At 39.5% G+C, this 18,090-nt stretch overlaps 1 protein-coding gene across 7 annotated transcripts in view; it reads left to right on the top strand.

Moving 5' to 3' along the window:
- arid1b (AT-rich interactive domain 1B) overlaps positions 1–12,352 on the top strand; it is a 412,366-nt gene extending 400,014 nt beyond the window's left edge. For all 7 annotated transcript variants that reach the window (XM_059986071.1, XM_059986072.1, XM_059986073.1 and 4 more), the window contains 2 exons: positions 7,383–7,513; positions 9,414–12,352. In XM_059986071.1, the coding sequence (XP_059842054.1) occupies positions 7,383–7,513; positions 9,414–11,150 (1,868 nt within the window). In that variant the 3' untranslated portion in view covers positions 11,151–12,352. The remainder of the gene's footprint in view (positions 1–7,382; positions 7,514–9,413) is intronic.
- The last annotated feature ends 5,738 nt before the right edge of the window (positions 12,353–18,090 follow it).

Genomic DNA, 18,090 nt, shown 5'->3' on the forward strand with positions numbered 1-18,090 from the left:
GCTCATCTTTGGCAGCACTGGGAGAGGGGAGGGATTCCCACAGATTCTGCACAGAGGATCAGACCTGAGTCACTGGAGCAGAAAGGTAGCAGTTCAGCTACTTTGTCACTCTGCATTTGTCAGCTTCTTGGCCCACTGTCTAGATGTCAATATCTTCCTGCAAAATAAATCCCACTCCTTTATTGTCGGCAGCATATAGTCAATCCTTCTTTTGTCTGCAAATAACTTCTTCATGCTCCTTTAGAGGAGTCTAAAGCATGAATCTGTATGAAACGTGAGACTGAGTACAGAGCTCTATGGAACCCAGGCTGGTAAATGCCTTCTGGTTATCCACTATGCTTCCTGCCACCATGCTGGTTTTTGTTCTAATTTGACTCTGTACTTTGCATCCTAGTATTTCAGATTAGAACATTAAAGTGAGGTTGTCTGTCTTTGTGGACACTGCAAATCACATGGTCATACAGAACAGATGGCCCGTCAGTCCATCTCTCATTGAATGCAACACACACAAAATGCTGGCGGAATGCAGCAGACCAGGCAACATCTATAGGGAGAAGCACTGTCGACGTTTTGGGCTGAGACCCTTTGTCAGGACTAACTGAAAGGAAAGATATTAAGAGATTTGAAAGTCGGAGGGGGAGGGGGAAATGCAAAATGATAGGCGAAGACCGGAGGGGGTGGGGTGAAGCTAAGAGCTGGAAAGGTGATTGGCAAAAGGGATACAAAGCTGGAGAAGGGAAAGGATCATGGGATGGGAGGCCTCGGGAGAAAGAAAGGGGGAGGGGAGCACCAGAGGGAGATGGAGAACAGGCAGGGTGATGGGCAGAGAGAGAGAGAATAAAAGAGGAGGGGGGGGGGAAACTAAATACATCAGGGATGAGGTAAGAAGGGGAGGAGGGGCTTTAACAGGTTAGAGAAGTCAATGTTCATGCCATCAGGTTGGAGGTTACCCAGCCGGTATATAAGGTGTTGTTCCTCCAACCTGAGTGTGGCTTCATCTTGACAGTAGAGGAGGCCATGGATAGGCATATCAGAATGGGAATGGGACGTGGAATTAAAATGTAAAAAATTAAATCTCATTGAATGCTATCAAGTTGCCTTCCTCAGCTAGCCCCATTTGCCTGCATTTGATCCAGATACTCCAAATCTAAATCATGAACCTGTTCAGATGTCTTTTAAACATTGTTCAAGGCAACATTTAAAATTACAATAACTTTAACTATTACCCTAAAAATACTGGTGATTCACCATTATTTCTATGCTATGCAAGAATAGCTATGCATTTTAAATAGTTAATTGTACAATAAGTTCAGAATATTTGTGCAGCCTTGAATTCCCCCATTTCAAGTATTTGATTGAAGGCCAGTACCAAGAACTTAGTGAAGTGATAGGAAGTGGTATCAGAAAGTGTTTGAAGGTTTTAACTGTGGAAACCTTGGCAGTAAATGATGTAGCTTTGACAACAAAAGACTTCTGGCAAGGACTCACCACCCTGCACCAATGACACCTTCTCCATTCTTCAACCCTCCTCCTTTTCCTGGACATTCTGCCCTGGTCTTCTGCCTGCTCTGAATCTTTTCACTGCCAATGGGACATCAACCATCTGGACTTCAACACTCCTCTCTCCAATTCCAACCTCAACCCTTCCGAACATTCAGCCATCCATCCATCCATCCATCCGCACCAATCCAAACCTCATCATCAAACCTGCAGATAAAGGGGATGCTGTAGTAGTCTGATGGAGGTCTAGTGCCAACTCTCAGATACTTCCTCTTACTTGCCCCTCGAACAGAACCCCACTAAGGAACACTAGGCCATTGTCTCCTACACCATCACCAACCTTGTTAACTCTGGGGATTACCCATTCACCACCACCAACTTCATAGTTTCCGCACCTCCTGTTTCTATCTCCTACCCAAGATCCACAGGCTTGCTTGTCCAGGTACACCCATTGTTTCAGCTAGTTCCTGCCCCACTGAAATCATATCAGCATACCTCAACTCTGCTTTATCCCCTCTAGTTCAGTCCTTTCCTGACACCTAACTTGCTCTGTTTTCAATGATTTCTGGTCGCTGGCCCCCATCTTCTTATTTTTACTATGGATGTTCAGTCCCCCTCCAGGAAGGCCTTAAAGCTCTCCATTTTTTTCTTGACCTAACCAGTACTCCTCCGCCATCACTCTCCTCTGCCTAGCGGAATTTGTCCTCACTCTGAATAATTTCTCCTTTGGCTCCTCCCACTTCCTTCAAACAAAAGGTGTAACTATGGGTTCCAACTATGCCTGCCTGTTTGTCAGCTACACAGAACAGTCTATGTTCCAAGCCTACACTGGTGACTGTCCCACACTTTTCCTATGCTATGTCAACGACTGCATTGGTGTTGCTTCCTGCACCCATGCCGAACTCATCGACTTCATCCACTTTGCCTCCAACTTCCACCCTGCCCTTAAATTTACCTAGTCCATTTCCTACACCTCACTCACCTTTCTTGATCTCACTGTCTGTCTCTGGAGACAGCTTATCTACTGATGTCTATTGTAAACCCACGGGCTCTCACAGCTACCTGAACTAAACCTTGTCCCACCCTGTTACTTGTAAAGACGCCATCTCCTTCTCTCAATTTCTCCGTCTCCACCGCATCTGCTCTCAGCTCTCAGGTTGGGATTTTTCATTCCAGATTAAAGGAGATGTTCTTCTTTTTCAAAGAAAAGGGCTTCCCTTCCTCCACTATCAACAATGCCCTCAACTGCATTTCTTCCAGTTCATGCACGTCTGTCCTTACCCCATCCTCTTGCACCCTACCAGGAATAGGGTTGCTCTTGTCTTTACCTACTAATCCACCAGCCTCCGCGTCCAGAACATAATTCTCTAAAACTTATGTCATTTCCACCAAGCACATCTTTCCCTCCCCCCCACTTTCTGCTTTCCACAGGGATCGCTCCCAGAAATGACACCCTTGTCCATTTGTCCCTCCCCACTGATATCCCTCACACTTAGCTTTGCAAGTGGAACAAGTGCTACACCTGTCCCTACACCTCCTCCCTCACTACCTTTCAGGGCCCGAAACAGTCCTTCCAGGTGAGGCGACACATCTCCTGTAAGTCTGTTGGGGTTATCGACTGTGTCCAGTGCTCCCAGTGTGACCTCCTGTATATCAATGAAACCCAACGTAGAATGGGAGACCTCTTCACTGAGCACCTACATTCTGTCTGCCAGAAAAAGCGAGAACTCCCAGTAGCCACCCATTTTAATTCCACTTCCCATTCCAGCATGTCAATCCATGGCCTCCTCCGTTGTAGTGATGAGGCCTCACTCAGGTTGAAGGAACAACACCTATTATTTCATTTGGGTAGCCTCCAGCCTGATGGCATGAACATTGGTTTCTTCAACTTAGGTAATGCCCTGACTACCCCTCTGCTTCACCATTTCCCATCCCCTTTTCCCTCTCTCACCTTATCTCCTTGCCCACCCATCACTCCCCTGGTGCTCCTCCCCCTTTTCTTTATTCCATGGTCTTCTGTCTCTTTCACCAATCAACTTCCCAGCTCTTTATTTCACCCTCCCCCCCTTTCAGGTTTCACCTTTGTGTTTCTCTTTCCCCTCCTCCCACCTTTCAAATCTACTCCTCAGTTTTTTTTTCTCCAGTCCTGCCTAAGGGTTTCAGCCCAAATGTTGACTGTACTCTTCTCCATTGATGCTACCTGGCCTGCTGAGTTGCTCGAGCATTTTGTGTATGTTTGGATTTCCAGCATCTGCAGATTTTCCCTTGTTTGTCTTTGCATTAAATCTCTTTTTATAAAGAACAAAATATAATGAGAATCAGATTTATTATCACTGGCATATGTCATGTTATTTTGTGGTAGCAGTACTCTGCAATACATTAAAAAAAAATCACTAAGTTGCAATAAATAGCATCACAAGAGACCAAAGTAGTGAGCTAGTGTACATGGGTCGTTCAGAAATCTGATGGAATTGGGGATGAGGCTGTTCCCAAAATGTTGAATGTATGTGTCCAGGCTCCTGTGCCTCATCCCTGATGGTAGTAATGAGCAGAGGACATTTCCAGGGTAGTAAGGGTCCTTGCTGATGGAGTGAAATCTCTCAGCTGTGACATTTAACTGTAGAAGTATTTCATTAGATATAAAGTGCTTGAAGAAATCCCAAGATTGTAAAGGGAAGCATATAAATGTATGTTTCCATCCCTTTTTACAATAACTACCTCTGAAAACTTGGGTAACTACATCTTGCAGTCTTTATGGAGGTGCTACAATTTTCCTTTTGCTGACGAGTGTAATTATTGTTATGTGTATTATGTCTGTTCATCATATAGTATTTGAATGTAGAAGCTTAGAATGATAAAAGAAGGATTTAATGTCTCTTTAAATAGATATTGAACTGCATGAACTATGTGAACTTGCAGCTACCATCTGCAAAAATCAAACAGTCAATCTGAGTATATTTCTTCAATTGCATTGTTACATCATTACCAATGCCAGCATTTATTACTAATCTTTTTATCCTTAAAATAAAAGTTAGTGGTGAGATACAGACTCCTGTCCATGTGTTAGAAATGCTCCCCCTTCCAGTGCTTTGAATAGGTAGGTCCAGTTTATTGACCCATTGACAATAAAGTAATAGCCACATTCATTTTGCTGGCGCTTGATGGTGGTGCTTCGATGCACATGTCGATCATGACTTTCCAGCATTGCACGCCATTTGTAAATATAAACCTGAATGTGGTCTGGGTGTTGCTGTATTTGAAGAAGGACAAATGGAACTGAACATTCTCCACTCATTACTGGGCATCCCCACTTCCAAACTTCATGATGTAATGATCTCAGACAGAAAGGTAACAAGTCCTCAGAACAGGATGATCTGCCTTGAAGGTTTTGCAGGAAGTGACTGTGTCTATAGTGGATGCACCACTGGTTGTCATCTTCCAGAATTGATTCTTAAGTATCCCACAGAGTGGAAAGTAGAAAATGTTAACCTTACATTTCAGGAAAGTGAGGAAGAACAAACCAATTAGCCTAGAGTAATATGGAGATTACTTGAATCTATAATTAAGGAATCTATAATAGGACACCTAGAAAATAATAAAAGTATTGGGCAAGCTCAGTATGGATTTATTAAAATGAAATTGCATTTGACAAATCTGCTGGAATTATTTGTGTTTGTAATTAAAAAGAGTGAGCCAGTTGTGTACTTGGGCTTTGAGATGATAATATTATTGTATGGTAGGAACAGTTTCCTGTTGTGGGTTGGGGATTGGTTCAACAGGCTCGAAGCAGTGTAGGAATAAATGGCACATTTTTAGAATTGCAGGGTTGTGGATGCACAACTCTGTTCAGGAGCCAGAATTCTTCACAATCTGTATCAGTGTTTTGGATGAGATAATAGCAGTATATTAACGCTTACTGATATACAGCACAAGCTGTGAGGAACATGGCAGGGAGACTTTGGGGGTAGAGGCAAGATGACTGGACAGGCAATTACATGGCAATGTGAAAAAATGTGGTGATATCCTGTTTGGTAGTAAGAAAATGTAATAGTGGAATTTTTTTGTATGTACTTTGAGATTAAAAGGTGTTAATGTTCAGAAGCACTTAGTCTACCATAAATCACTGAAAGTAAACACATAGTTACTTCAAGTAGTGGAAATGGCAAACAAACAGCATGTTGGCTTTCATTGTTAGAGCATTCAATCAGCAGGGTAGAGATGTCTTGCTTCAATTATATGGGGTTCTGGTGTGACCAGATCATAAATATTATAAACAAATCTGGTCTCCCAACCCAAAGATTAATATCTTTGCGAAAGAGGAGAACTGTGAAGGTTTGTCAGATTGTTGTGTGAGGGAAAAATTGAGCAGACTGTGTCAATACTCCTTTGAATGAAGTAATTGGGAAAAGATCTAATTGAAAGATACTTAATTTCTGCAGAACTTGGCAGACTAAATATTGGTCATATGTTTACCCTGGCTGAGGTATCTGAAGATTGAGGATTGGCCATTCAGGAGAAAGATGAAAAGCAATTTCTTGCACCCAGAGAGTCGTGAATCCTTGTAATTTTCTACCCAAGAATGTGTGGAAGCTCAGTTGCACAGTATATTCAAAGCAGATCAAGAGCTCAATATAATCGTGACAAAAATCAATAGATTTTTAAGAAATTAAGAACATTGAAGAATGTGTTAAGGTGACACTGAGGTGGAAGATCAACAATGACCTTGCTGAACTGTAGAGCAGGCACAAAGGACTGAATGGACTGCCCCATCTATCTTTCATGTCCTTGTGGTATTTCTAAATCCCACCTCCTTTTGTTGATCTTAAGGAGCAATTTTCTTGTGTTTCAGATTACACAGTATACTTTCTAAAATGAATAGGCATGATGCCAACAGAATCTGACATCCTTGAGTATAAGTGATGTCTCAATCCAATTGGAAAAAAATCTAATAAAAATTGAATGAATGTATGTCTGTCTTTAAAAGAAAATTAAAAATTTAACACAAGGTTAAGAGTAACTAAGTGCAGAGTAATTTCAAAGACCAATTTGAATACCATTTGGCAAACTAACCTAGCATTAGAGCTTCAAATATTTTAGATTAACAAAACTGTTAATGGAACTGAAAACTGTTTACATAGCTGTTTAATTGTCAAGTTACAGAAGGTCAAGAAATTTTACTGAAATTTCACAGCATAATTGAACTTAAACTAAAGCAAAGCAATTTTTTTAACTTTCATCAGTTTTGCTCATCAAAGTAAGTACTCCAGTCAGGATAGGGCTTCAGTTTACTGTGCTAAAAGCCTGGCCATGGCTCAAGGACTTTCCTTACAGGATAGCAGTGAGGCCATAAGTGCAGTGGGACTGGAACAGGCACCAGTTCACTCGCAGACATCCCACAGGAGAACAGGCAGAGTGGGATGATTCAAACTCAATCCAGTCCAATGCCTCTCTTTCTTTCTCCCACATTTAAGCACTTTGTACATCTTGTTATCTGACTTCACTAATCTATTTATGGATTTCTTTGTTCCATTACTGTCCTCCTCACAATTATCTATGTTTCTGAATTCCACTATCTCGTTATTCATTCACAGTGTTGTTGCCTTGATTGTGAAGCTTTTTCAACTGCCCTTACACAGACCGACTTGGCAGGTCACTTGAGAGAACAGTTGAGCATCAACTATATTACTGTAGTTGACAAGAGTCAAATGAGTAGATTGATGAACTGAACCCAGTCGAATAATCCAACAGTTTAACTGTTAACATAACCAAAAGAGCTTTTTACTTAAGGCTTATTCAGTAGAATTTCAAATCTTCATATGAGTCTAACTGAGGAATTCAGGTTTGACTAATACCTGTTTGAACTGCTATTCATAATTTTTCAGGAGCCCCAGAGGCATGGCGGGTTATGATGTCACTCAAGTCTGGCCTTTTGGCTGAGAGCACTTGGGCTCTGGATACTATCAACATCTTACTTTATGATGATAGCACTGTAGCGACATTCAACCTCTCCCAGGTAAATAAGCCATCTTGAAATTAAGACATTGTGTTTTAGAATTTTATGATCCTGTTTCCTGAGAGTTCTGTTTCAGTCTAAGTTTGGTGATTGCTGAATTGATTCTCTCCCAACTATTCTTTATCTTTTCAAGCAAATTTGTACATTTTGTACTTTTCCTGTGGATATCATAATTTAAAAATCATTTTCTGCGCAAGCAGTCAGAGAAATTAGATTAACTAGCATTTTTCCCAACTGTTGGAATCAATTTCTCAAGATCCTTTTCAACCAAGAGACTGTGGTCAAATCAATCGGCAAACGTGGTGAAAAGTTGTGTAGTGGCCAATTGCGTTAAACTAAACTGTGGATTTTGAGATCACAGTATGGTGAACGATTTATTCAGAAAACAAGCAGTTTCAAATTTAGAATGGTCTAGTCATGTTATTTGCTTGAATATGACAAGGTGTCCTTGACAAATTTGATTATAAACATTCAAAGGAATTTTGAGATTTCAGTTTATATCTACTGTTCATCCCACTCTGACTTTCAGCTGTAAGAACTGTTTAAATAGCATAGCTTTGCAGATTTTATTTCTCTCTCTCAAGGATATTGAAGCACTGGATAAGATGTAGAGGAAAAAACACAGAAGAAGGGTATTACAGCAAAAAGGATATATTTACCTGGAATCACTGAACAGGTTTTGTGGAGCCTTCATCAAAACTATAGTAATGAAAGATCAATACCCTAAAATGTGGATTTTTTTTCCTCCAAACAAATAGTGGCTTAGATGCTCAATATTTAAAGATGTTTCTAGGTGTTTTTTTGTTTTGGATTTTCAGAAGCTGTAAAATTTATTTTGTATTAGCATTTAATTATCACTTCCTCAAATTCCAAGATGCATCATCACATTTTTCTGTAATTAAATATAGAATAAAATCTTAGAGCTGTCCTTCCATCTCATCAGTATGTCTTCCTGAAATCTTCAATTTTTGTGATATCGACTGATCTTTGGTAGTTTGTTGAACATGACTGTAGTTGTTATTTTCTTTTGGCATAATGTGCTAGAATTTAATGAGTAAGTGTCAACATTCTTAGTCACATGTAAATAAATAATTACAATGAACTTGCTGCAAAATAGATCCATTTTGGTACTCGCCTGTTATAAAGTTTAACAACATGGAATCGGGCCCTTTAGCCCAACTCATCCATGCTCACCAAGTCAACAAACTGCACTTTATTCTGAGCTTATTTTTGAACAACTTGTTGCTGACATAATATTAAATTAGTATTCTTTTGAGTGGCTTTCAAAATATTGAATATGAATCTTAATTTCTGAAAGTTGGTGTAGGTTAGCTAAAAATCATTGGGGCAGCACAGTAGCTAGTGGTTAGCACAAGGCTTTACAGTACCAGTTCAGTTCCCACCGCTGCCTGTAAGGAGTTTGTACGTTCTCCCCATGACCGCATGGGCTTTCTGCGGGTGCTTCAGCGTCCTCCACAGTCCAAAGATGTACCGGTTGCTAAGTTAATTGGCTATTGTAAATTGTCCTGTATTAGGCTGGGGTTGAATCAGAGGACTGTTGGGTGGCATGGCTCGAAGGGCCTGTTCTGCACTGTACCTCAATAAATAAATAAATAAATTCATACAAACATATCTGTAAATGCAGCATAAAATTTATGTAGCTACAGTTGGAAAAGATGAGGGGTAAAAATAGAAGGAAAATACACATCGTAGTTGAAACAATGCTTGGTGGTATACTTAGCCCAGTTTGTGCCAGCAACATAAACAACAATAAAATGCTCCCATTTTGGATCAGATTTTCTGCAGATTCACTTTAATAAGCGGTTAAATTTAAAGTGAATGGAGAATAATATGCTTGAAGTTCTAAAAATAAGTCCTTTTATCTCTGTTTTTGTTGCAGTTGTCTGGTTTCCTGGAACTTCTAGTAGAATATTTCAGAAGATGCTTGATAGAAATATTTGGAATTTTAAAAGAGTACGAGGTTGGAGATCCCGGTCAGAAGGCTCTACTTGATCCCAATGTATTTAAGAAAGATGATGGTAACTGTACTAAAGATGACATAACAGAGGAAGAAGAGGGGGAAGAAATTGATGATGACTATGACGACGATGATGATGATCAAGAAGATGATCAATCAGAAAGTGAAAACAGTCAAGTCAACTTTGCAGCAGATGATTTGCAACTTGGTGAAGAAAAACCAAAACAAGCCAGTAAATTTGACAGGCTACCACTGAAGATTGTAAAGAAGAAGGACCTTTTTGTTGTAGATCGCACAAATAAACTTGGTCGAGTTCAGGAGTTTGACAGTGGATTGCTCCATTGGAAGATTGGTGGAGGTGACACAACAGAGCACATTCAGACCCATTTTGAGAGCAAAATAGAAATATTGTCACGCAAGAGGGTGACGGGATGTTTAAGTATACCAACTAAAGAGAAAAAGATAAAAGAACATGAGAACAAAAAAATCATCAGTACAGAAGAACAGCCAGAAAAGAGCATCACAGCAACGATAGATGATGTGTTGTCAGCTCGGCCTGGTGCCTTGCCAGAAGACCATTCCAATGGTTCAGCTTCTGAGACAGAAAGCAGTAAGTTTCTCTTTGGCATCCACCAGGCAAAAAATCACAGAAATATAAAGTTACTGGAGGATGAGCCTTGCAGCCGTGATGAGACTCCATTGTGTACAATCTCTGACTGGCGGGACTCTTTGGCAAAGCGTTGTATTTGTGTGTCAAATATAGTTCGTAGCTTGTCTTTTGTGCCTGGGAACGATATTGAAATGTCAAAACACTCGGGCCTAATACTCATTTTGGGAAAGCTGATTTTGCTTCATCATGAGCATCCAGAAAGAAAGCGAACACCACGGACATATGAGAAAGAGGAAGAAGAGGATGAAGGGGTGGCCTGCAGCAAAGACGAATGGTGGTGGGATTGCCTTGAGGTTTTACGGGAGAACACCTTAGTTACATTAGCCAACATTTCTGGGCAGCTGGACCTGTCTATATACCCAGAAAGCATTTGTTTGCCAATTTTGGATGGCTTGCTACACTGGATGGTATGTCCTTCAGCAGAAGCCCAGGATCCTTTCCCAACAGTGGGACTGAATTCAGTCCTGTCACCACAGCGACTTGTGTTGGAAACATTATGTAAACTCAGCATTCAGGACAATAATGTGGATCTCATCCTGGCAACTCCCCCATTCAGCCGTCAGGAGAAACTATATGCTACTTTGGTTAGGTACGTGGGGGACCGGAGAATTTCAGTCTGCCGAGAAATGTCTGTTGCTCTGTTGTCAAACTTTGCCCAGGGAGACACGTTGGTTGCAAGAGCTATTGCTGTGCAAAAAGGAAGCATCAGCAACTTGATCAGCTTTCTTGAGGATGGCCTCACTGTGGCCCAACTTCAGCACAGTCAGCCTAACCTGATGCACATGCAGCCTCCGCCGATTGAGCCTACCAGTGTGCACATGATGTGCCGGGCAGCCAAGGCTTTACTTGCCATGGCTAGAGTAGAAGAGAACCGCTCTGAATTTGTTTTACACGAAGGTCGCTTGCTAGATATTTCTATATCATCTGTTCTGAACTCTATGGTTGCATCTGTCATTTGTGATACACTGTTCATGATTGGTCAGTTATGACAGAAGTGGGAAGCCAAGCATGTGTGAGTGGAGACAAAGAAGTTGCATTTGATTGGCTGTTTCTATTATTTATCCAACAAAAAAAAGTAACCTTTGCTCCTATGCCCCGTTTACTAAAGAAATTGGGCTTTAAAAAGTAGTCAAATTGGTCAAATATAAGATGGAAATAAATATTTGCTGTATGTGTATAAGTACTTTTTAAAACATTTTTTTAACCAAAGTTGCTGTCTAGTACAGTTGGGGTCATCTCTATCCCTAGATTCCCTTTGGGTGTTTCTTTCATGTTTGTATGATATTTTTGGAAGCAAAACAGGTGAATTTTGAAATGTGGCAAACATTGTACAATTAAATATTCTTTACCAGTTAAAAAAGGAAAAAAAATGGGAGAAACAGATTAATTTTGAAATGTACACACCACAGAAAGCGCTGTGCAATAGAACTTAGTGACCTAGGTATAGGGGATCAAAAAAAGGTGTGCATAGTCAAAACACAAAATATTAAAATGCATTAGTCTAGCAGCAAACAATTGTTGACCTGGGTTGGGGGGCTGGGAGAGAAAGTGATGATAAACACAAGTTGCTTCCTCATGATACTGTCATATTCATACCTTTCTTGACCTTCCACAGTATGACAGTCCTCAGCAGTCTCTTAGTTCACTTAGTTTATGTTTTGATATTTTTTTCCAACAGCCAAAGGGCTGTAAATGTATATAGAAGTTGTACATTGCACATACCCTCAAACTATTTCTGTTGTGTTTGTTTTTTTTTTGTTTCTTTTAGAATGAGGTTTACAGTTTTCCTTTCTCCATGATGTGGTAAGGTTTAAACAAAGTGGTAGATTTTAATTATTTTTTTTATTATATATTTTTGGCCATATCTCCAATGAGGGTGATGTACAAGTTTCTGTATGTATAAAGTTGTGCTCTATTTCAAGGAGAGCAGCTGATCACATTTTGCTTCGTAATCAAGGTGTGGAAAAGGTTAAGTACAGGTAATGATCAGAAATTTAAAAAAAAATGAAGAAACACAATTTCAGAAATTTTTCAGTGATGCGAATCAGCATATTTGTATTTCAGATAATGTAGTTAAAAACATTGATGTAAATTCCTCCTTTTCCTCTGGCTTAATGAATATCATTTATTCAGTATAAAATCTTTATACTATATGTTCCACATGTTAAGAATAAATGTACATTAAATCTTGTTAAGTGCTGTGATGATTGTTCTTGAATAATTTTTTAATGGATGCAAGTACTTTGGAAGGTTCTACCTGTACTGCTTAGAACTTATTTTTATGGTGGAAAAATGTATTGTACTGCAGGAAAAATTAGTTGCATTGTCCATTAATTTCTCTTCTGTTATTGTTCTAAACCTGGACAGCCCTTGGTGCAACAGTGGTCTCAGAAGCAGCAGGATATTATAAATCATTGATACCGATATAACGGTCATGGATGGCCTGAAAGAAGGGTCATTCTCCCTGAACTCAGAAACAATAATACAACGTTTGACACAATCATTTGATTTTATTTTACCAGTTGTACTGTTATGTTACTTATGGGAGTTTTCAATTTGCATTTACTTATATCAAGTTTAACATTTCGAGAAGCCTCACCTTTGTTGAATCTGACAGAATGTTCATGACAAAATGTCATTGACCATTCAGCTGGTTGAAAAGCATTGCCAGCAGTGGGTCATCTGTCATGCAGCATATCAGAGTTAAAATTGTTGGAGAATTTTAAGATTTAGATTCTATTTTTGCTTCTAGTTTCTTTCTGTCACGTAAATGACATCTCCAACTTTGCTTATCTGTGACACTGACTTACAAACTGGTTTTCCAAAACTGTTAACTAAAATACTGACTTAGTCCTGTTGTAAGCAGTTTTGTCAGCTACCATCCATCATCCCTTCAAATCCACTGTCATCCCTGTGCTGGAATCTCTGGTTGAATATCTGCAGTCTTACCAATACAGCTTTTAAAGTCACAGAAGTGTAATTTATTCCCCCTTATGTTTCTCAAATGTCTGCATTCCTTGACATCAGTAGCCACAATCCTGTAATACTGTTTTCCAGGTGTAAGTAACTACATTTACATTGGAAGGGTAATTTCCAATTATTACAATGACTTCTTCTCCTGCACTTGCACAGTTATCCATACTGTCTCCTGAGGTCCGTCCTTGGCCCTCTCCTCCTTTCATCTACATGCAGCCTTCTGAATAAAAGCATCCTAAAGTGCATTGTCAGTTTCTAAACCAATGTTGAGAGAAAACAGCTCTGTTTCAGTATCACCTCCATTAATACCACCGTCCCTTTAAACAGTCCCAGAGCTTATCTGACGAGCCATACTAGATAACAAGAAGCTTCCTTCCACTTGGGGAGAACAAAACGAGTGTCTTTAGTGTCTGTCACAACATTTCCATGACGTCTGTCTAAAGTGTCATACTGCTCTCTCATGTTGTTACAACCTGCTTTTACCTTCATAACATTACCTGCTTATCTATTGCTGAAATCTCATCCATGCTTTTGTCATCTTTAGATTGTATAATTCCACTGCATTCACATCTGGCCTTCCTTGCTCCATATTTGAAACTTCAGGTACTGTGCTGCTCTTGACTAAAAATGCATAAACTGATCATCTCACAGCTTTTGACATCCATTCTTTTTTTTTCTTTCTTAAGCAAACCTCTTCAAAAATTCCATCTGTGATTTCATTCTACCATGGGCTTGCTCCTTCTTATCATCTCCAAACCAGCAATCGTCCAAGAATCCTGCATTCACCCATGTTTGTCACATTGATCTTTAATCGTTTTAGTTCCAGTTCCCAGAAACAGATTCCAGAATTTTCTGCTTTACCTTTCTTTCCTCCTTTAAGATGATCCTTAAAACCTACCTCTTTGATAGTCACCTGCTCATATATTACCTTGTGTGACTCATCAAAATCTATTTGTTGGCACTCCTGTGAAACGCCTTGGGATATTTTGTTACATTAAAGGTGTAAAAATAATTACAAGTTGCTATTGTTATGTTTGCCAAACTTGATTAATCAACTCTTAAACACTGAGCTCAGTGTTACGCATGAATTCATGCTGCAGTTTGAACATTATTTTTGCTTGGACAGCCAGGGTTTCTTCGCTCTCCCACTGAGAAGAGTTTTCATTAGTCAGTCATGTCGTGGCTGCTGTACTTGACAATCTTTTTCATGAATGTTGAAGCACTAGAAGAGGTTTTAAAGCAACAGAAAACATATAAAAATAAACCACAAACAAATAAAAGTTTAAACTTCTAGTTATTCTGTAGGCACATTAACTCTAAGAACCATTTTTCTTTTTGTCTTTGAGGGGTGGGGATGTGGAGGAAAAACACAAATCAGAAGTGGTAGTCAGAGATGTCTTGATAGATGAGGGTCACATCTGCTGGTATCATCCACTTGATTGAAGCAGTGAGTGCTTTGAAGCATCTGGTAATGTACAATTTGTAAGAGTGAAATAATGCAATTTTTGCAGACCCCCCCCCCCCAGTAAATATTGGTTGTTTGATGCTGTGCTGGAGAATGCTAGTGACAGCTAAAAACCAGCACAAAAGCCTTCTCTAGAAAAATGCTCGAGTCGTTGTAGCAGTATAATGCTTTGTGTTAATAACCTGGTTTGCTGCTTGCATGATGTTGGAATAGGAAAGTCATATGTTTATACATTATTAATATTTAACATTGCCTTTCAGTTCATCAGCATTTAAGACTGCCTTTTTAATGATCCCAGGCCTAACGTAAAATGTTATCAATTTAGTGGAAAACATTAATCTTACTTGATCCGCATCACTTATGGCCCAGTACCAATGAAAGTGTTTAAGTAGCTCGGATGGTGCATTGTTAAATTGTTTCATAGCGAGTTCCCACTATCCTCAATAAAATACGTTGCTCAGGTTCTATCAAGATTAGCCATTCCTCTTGTGAATCTCATGTTCGGGTGTATTCACTGTGGGAACCTCCATTATCTCCTGTTTTTGCATGCTGTGTTTGGAGTATAGCTCATACACAGGGTCATGGTTCTCCTCTGCTCTCTCTCCATGAAGTTTAACTGGGATACAATTGGAAGCAGGATCAGCTGGTAGAGCAAAAAGGAAGAAAATAGCTAAAAGGGTGATCAAGAGTGGGGAAGGTAAGGATTGTGATTCAAGGGGTGGTTTGGAGGATCACATCAAGAAAGCTGGAGATAATGAAATCTGGAGGTTGAGTAAGGTGGAAGGGTGTTTGTGGACCAAAACAGAGAATAGGTGTTCGTTATGGTGGAGAGAAGATGATGGGAGACATTTGGGTCAAGTTGGGCTAAAGTTAAGAGGTGAGAAAGGGAAGGAAGGAAAAGGTGACTGAGAGATAAACTCTTGTTTATAATGTGAGTAACCAGAGCATCTGCAGATAAGGGTGGGTGATCTGAACTGGGCTTTTTTAGTGAATGATTGTTTTCACTAGTGGGCAAATGAAACACTGGGACTGATTAAATCTACTGTTTAGCGCACACCTTGACTTTTCAAGGACTAATTACTGCCAGTCACATGGATTGAGAGGGAATGAGCCACATTCCCGGGTCCCTCAGTTCTTAGGCCAACACTGGTAACTCATCTCTTTGTGCTGTCCCCAGCTTGATTCATCTGCTGTTGAAGCTTTCATCCTTTCCAAGGTGTTAAAGTTAGGATTATTGAGTTGCGGATGTGCTATGTTCCTGCCAGAAGCATGGTGGCTCTTGTGAGCTGCCCCCAGCACTTCTCCAGACTATGTTGCTTGTTGACATAAATGGTACATTTAACTGTATATTTCCATGTACATGAGACAAGAAGAGCTAATCTTCCTTTTGTTCCCTGTTAACTGTTCTAACACAAGCCTGGCTGACCTCGTTTATTCTAAGCAGCTTCAATTTGAACTTACACAAAGTTGCAGTGCCCATATCCTAACTTGCACAAGTGAAACCTCTATTTTAAATACGAATTCATGTTAGTAAACCTCTCCGTGGCCTCAATCTTTACATCTCTGTACATCATGCAGTCCTAAATCCTTAAGAGATTTCTGTGCGCCTATAATTCCAGATTTGCGATGTTAATTGCCATTATATCTGTGTCTTTCATGGGCAAGACTATAATTTTTATACCCCTTGACACCCTTTGACCCAAAATTTTGTTGCAATTAACGTTTTTGCCTTGTGTGGCTTGATATCAAGCATTAGTTGACAGCAGTCCTGAAGCAGGTGGCATTCTGATCTACTGTAAAGGCACTCAAAGTACTACATTGTTACTGCTGTAAACAGAGCAGAGCTGACTGAACACTGAACTTGATATATTTTGTAAGTGGAGGTAATCATGGCATTGAGGGTATAATGTGTAGAAAACTTAAACTGTTAACATAGGGAACAGGTGTATATAGTTATTGTGTTACATCTTGATGGATGTGTTGAAACTTCTCGTCTTTTTTCATCATTAATTCTAGATAGTTCCCTCAATCAAAAGAATGGCTGATGACACCTCCATAATGTCTAAGACTGGAGAAAACAGAAGGGCTTACTGTGAGGGATTGGTCACAGAAGACCTCAACGTTTAGCTTAAAGGACCAAATTTTATAGGTTATGAAATGATAACTGATTTGCAGATTTTCAAAACTAACAATGGTTGAGTTTCACGGATGAGACACCTCTCTGTTGTATGTGTTTTTATGATGCAATGTCTGAATTAAGTCTGTATGTGACCTTATAATTGATGATAGCAATAGCATTCCTGCTTTCTTTCCTTTGATTTATTAAGATTCTTGTAGTTGATTTTGGACTAAATTTTACCAACAGTGTTGAATTTGCACTGTGCAGTTTGTTAGAGAGATGGTTTAAGTAAGCTCCAAATGCTGAGTGAAGGCTGCTGCACAAGGCAACCCTGTACTTGCAGTGGCTTCTAATGCGAACTTGAAAATTTCAGTAAGATCTTGAACAACCTACTCCATTTATTTGATGGTGATGGAAAAATCCAACCTTGTATGACAACTTAGTTGACGTGGCTCATTTGCATGAGTGAATACCGTTCAGTGTGGAGCCCAGATGAAAGTTGTACAACACCCCTTCAAAAGTAAGGCACTCTAAGCTTGTTTGTAGGTCCTTGATTAACATATAATTCCCAAAGCTCCACTGCAAATGAGACAAATGAACCTAAACATCCAGAAGCTTAGAAGCATTTGTACATTTTTTCCACGGATTCTTCAAAAAAAATTCTGAAAGATACAAAAGTGAATTTGATAAATTCTCAGTCACCTCTAAAATGTTTGTTCTCCAGTATTCAAATGGTCAACAGTTGCCAGCTGTTTGATCTTGTTCCTCACAGGCTTTTATCTCTGAAGATCAAATGATATTTTAACTCAGCAGTTTTTTTTTGACAGCAAGTCTATTAAAAGGCAAGAGCTAATAACAAAAAAACTTCAACTGACAGTGATGATTGTCTTTCCCTGATAAATGTTGCAGTTCAGACTGTCAGAAATTTGTCATCTTGTGTGTAGCTGGAATTGTAAGTGCTTTATCCTTGTGGATCAGTTTAGGAGATCCTGCAAGTTTAAAACAACATTTTGTGAGCAGTTGTATTCCAAATATCATTTTACATTGATGGTTTGGCCATATTTTAGAAAACCTCAAATTGTGGCAACGGTTCATGAAGATCAATAACTGCAAGATTCAAACAGCCATACCTAAACAAATAGGCCTGATATTTGCTATATTCTGTGATCAATCTGTCTACCATGTAGTATTTGAGGAACTGCCTTGTACTGTTTTTGAGATAATTCATTGAATGTTTTGCCGACAATTGCAAACTTAAGATGTGTCAGTGGAACACATGGCTTTATTTTAGCTTCTTAATATAGCTTTTAAAAAACAGAATCTAAGTCAAAGGCCTACACATTTTCTTTCTTTCAGACCATTTGTGACA

This window comes from Hypanus sabinus, chromosome 12 (assembly GCF_030144855.1).
Source record: "Hypanus sabinus isolate sHypSab1 chromosome 12, sHypSab1.hap1, whole genome shotgun sequence".
In the NCBI taxonomy this organism is placed as follows: Eukaryota; Metazoa; Chordata; class Chondrichthyes; order Myliobatiformes; family Dasyatidae; genus Hypanus; species Hypanus sabinus.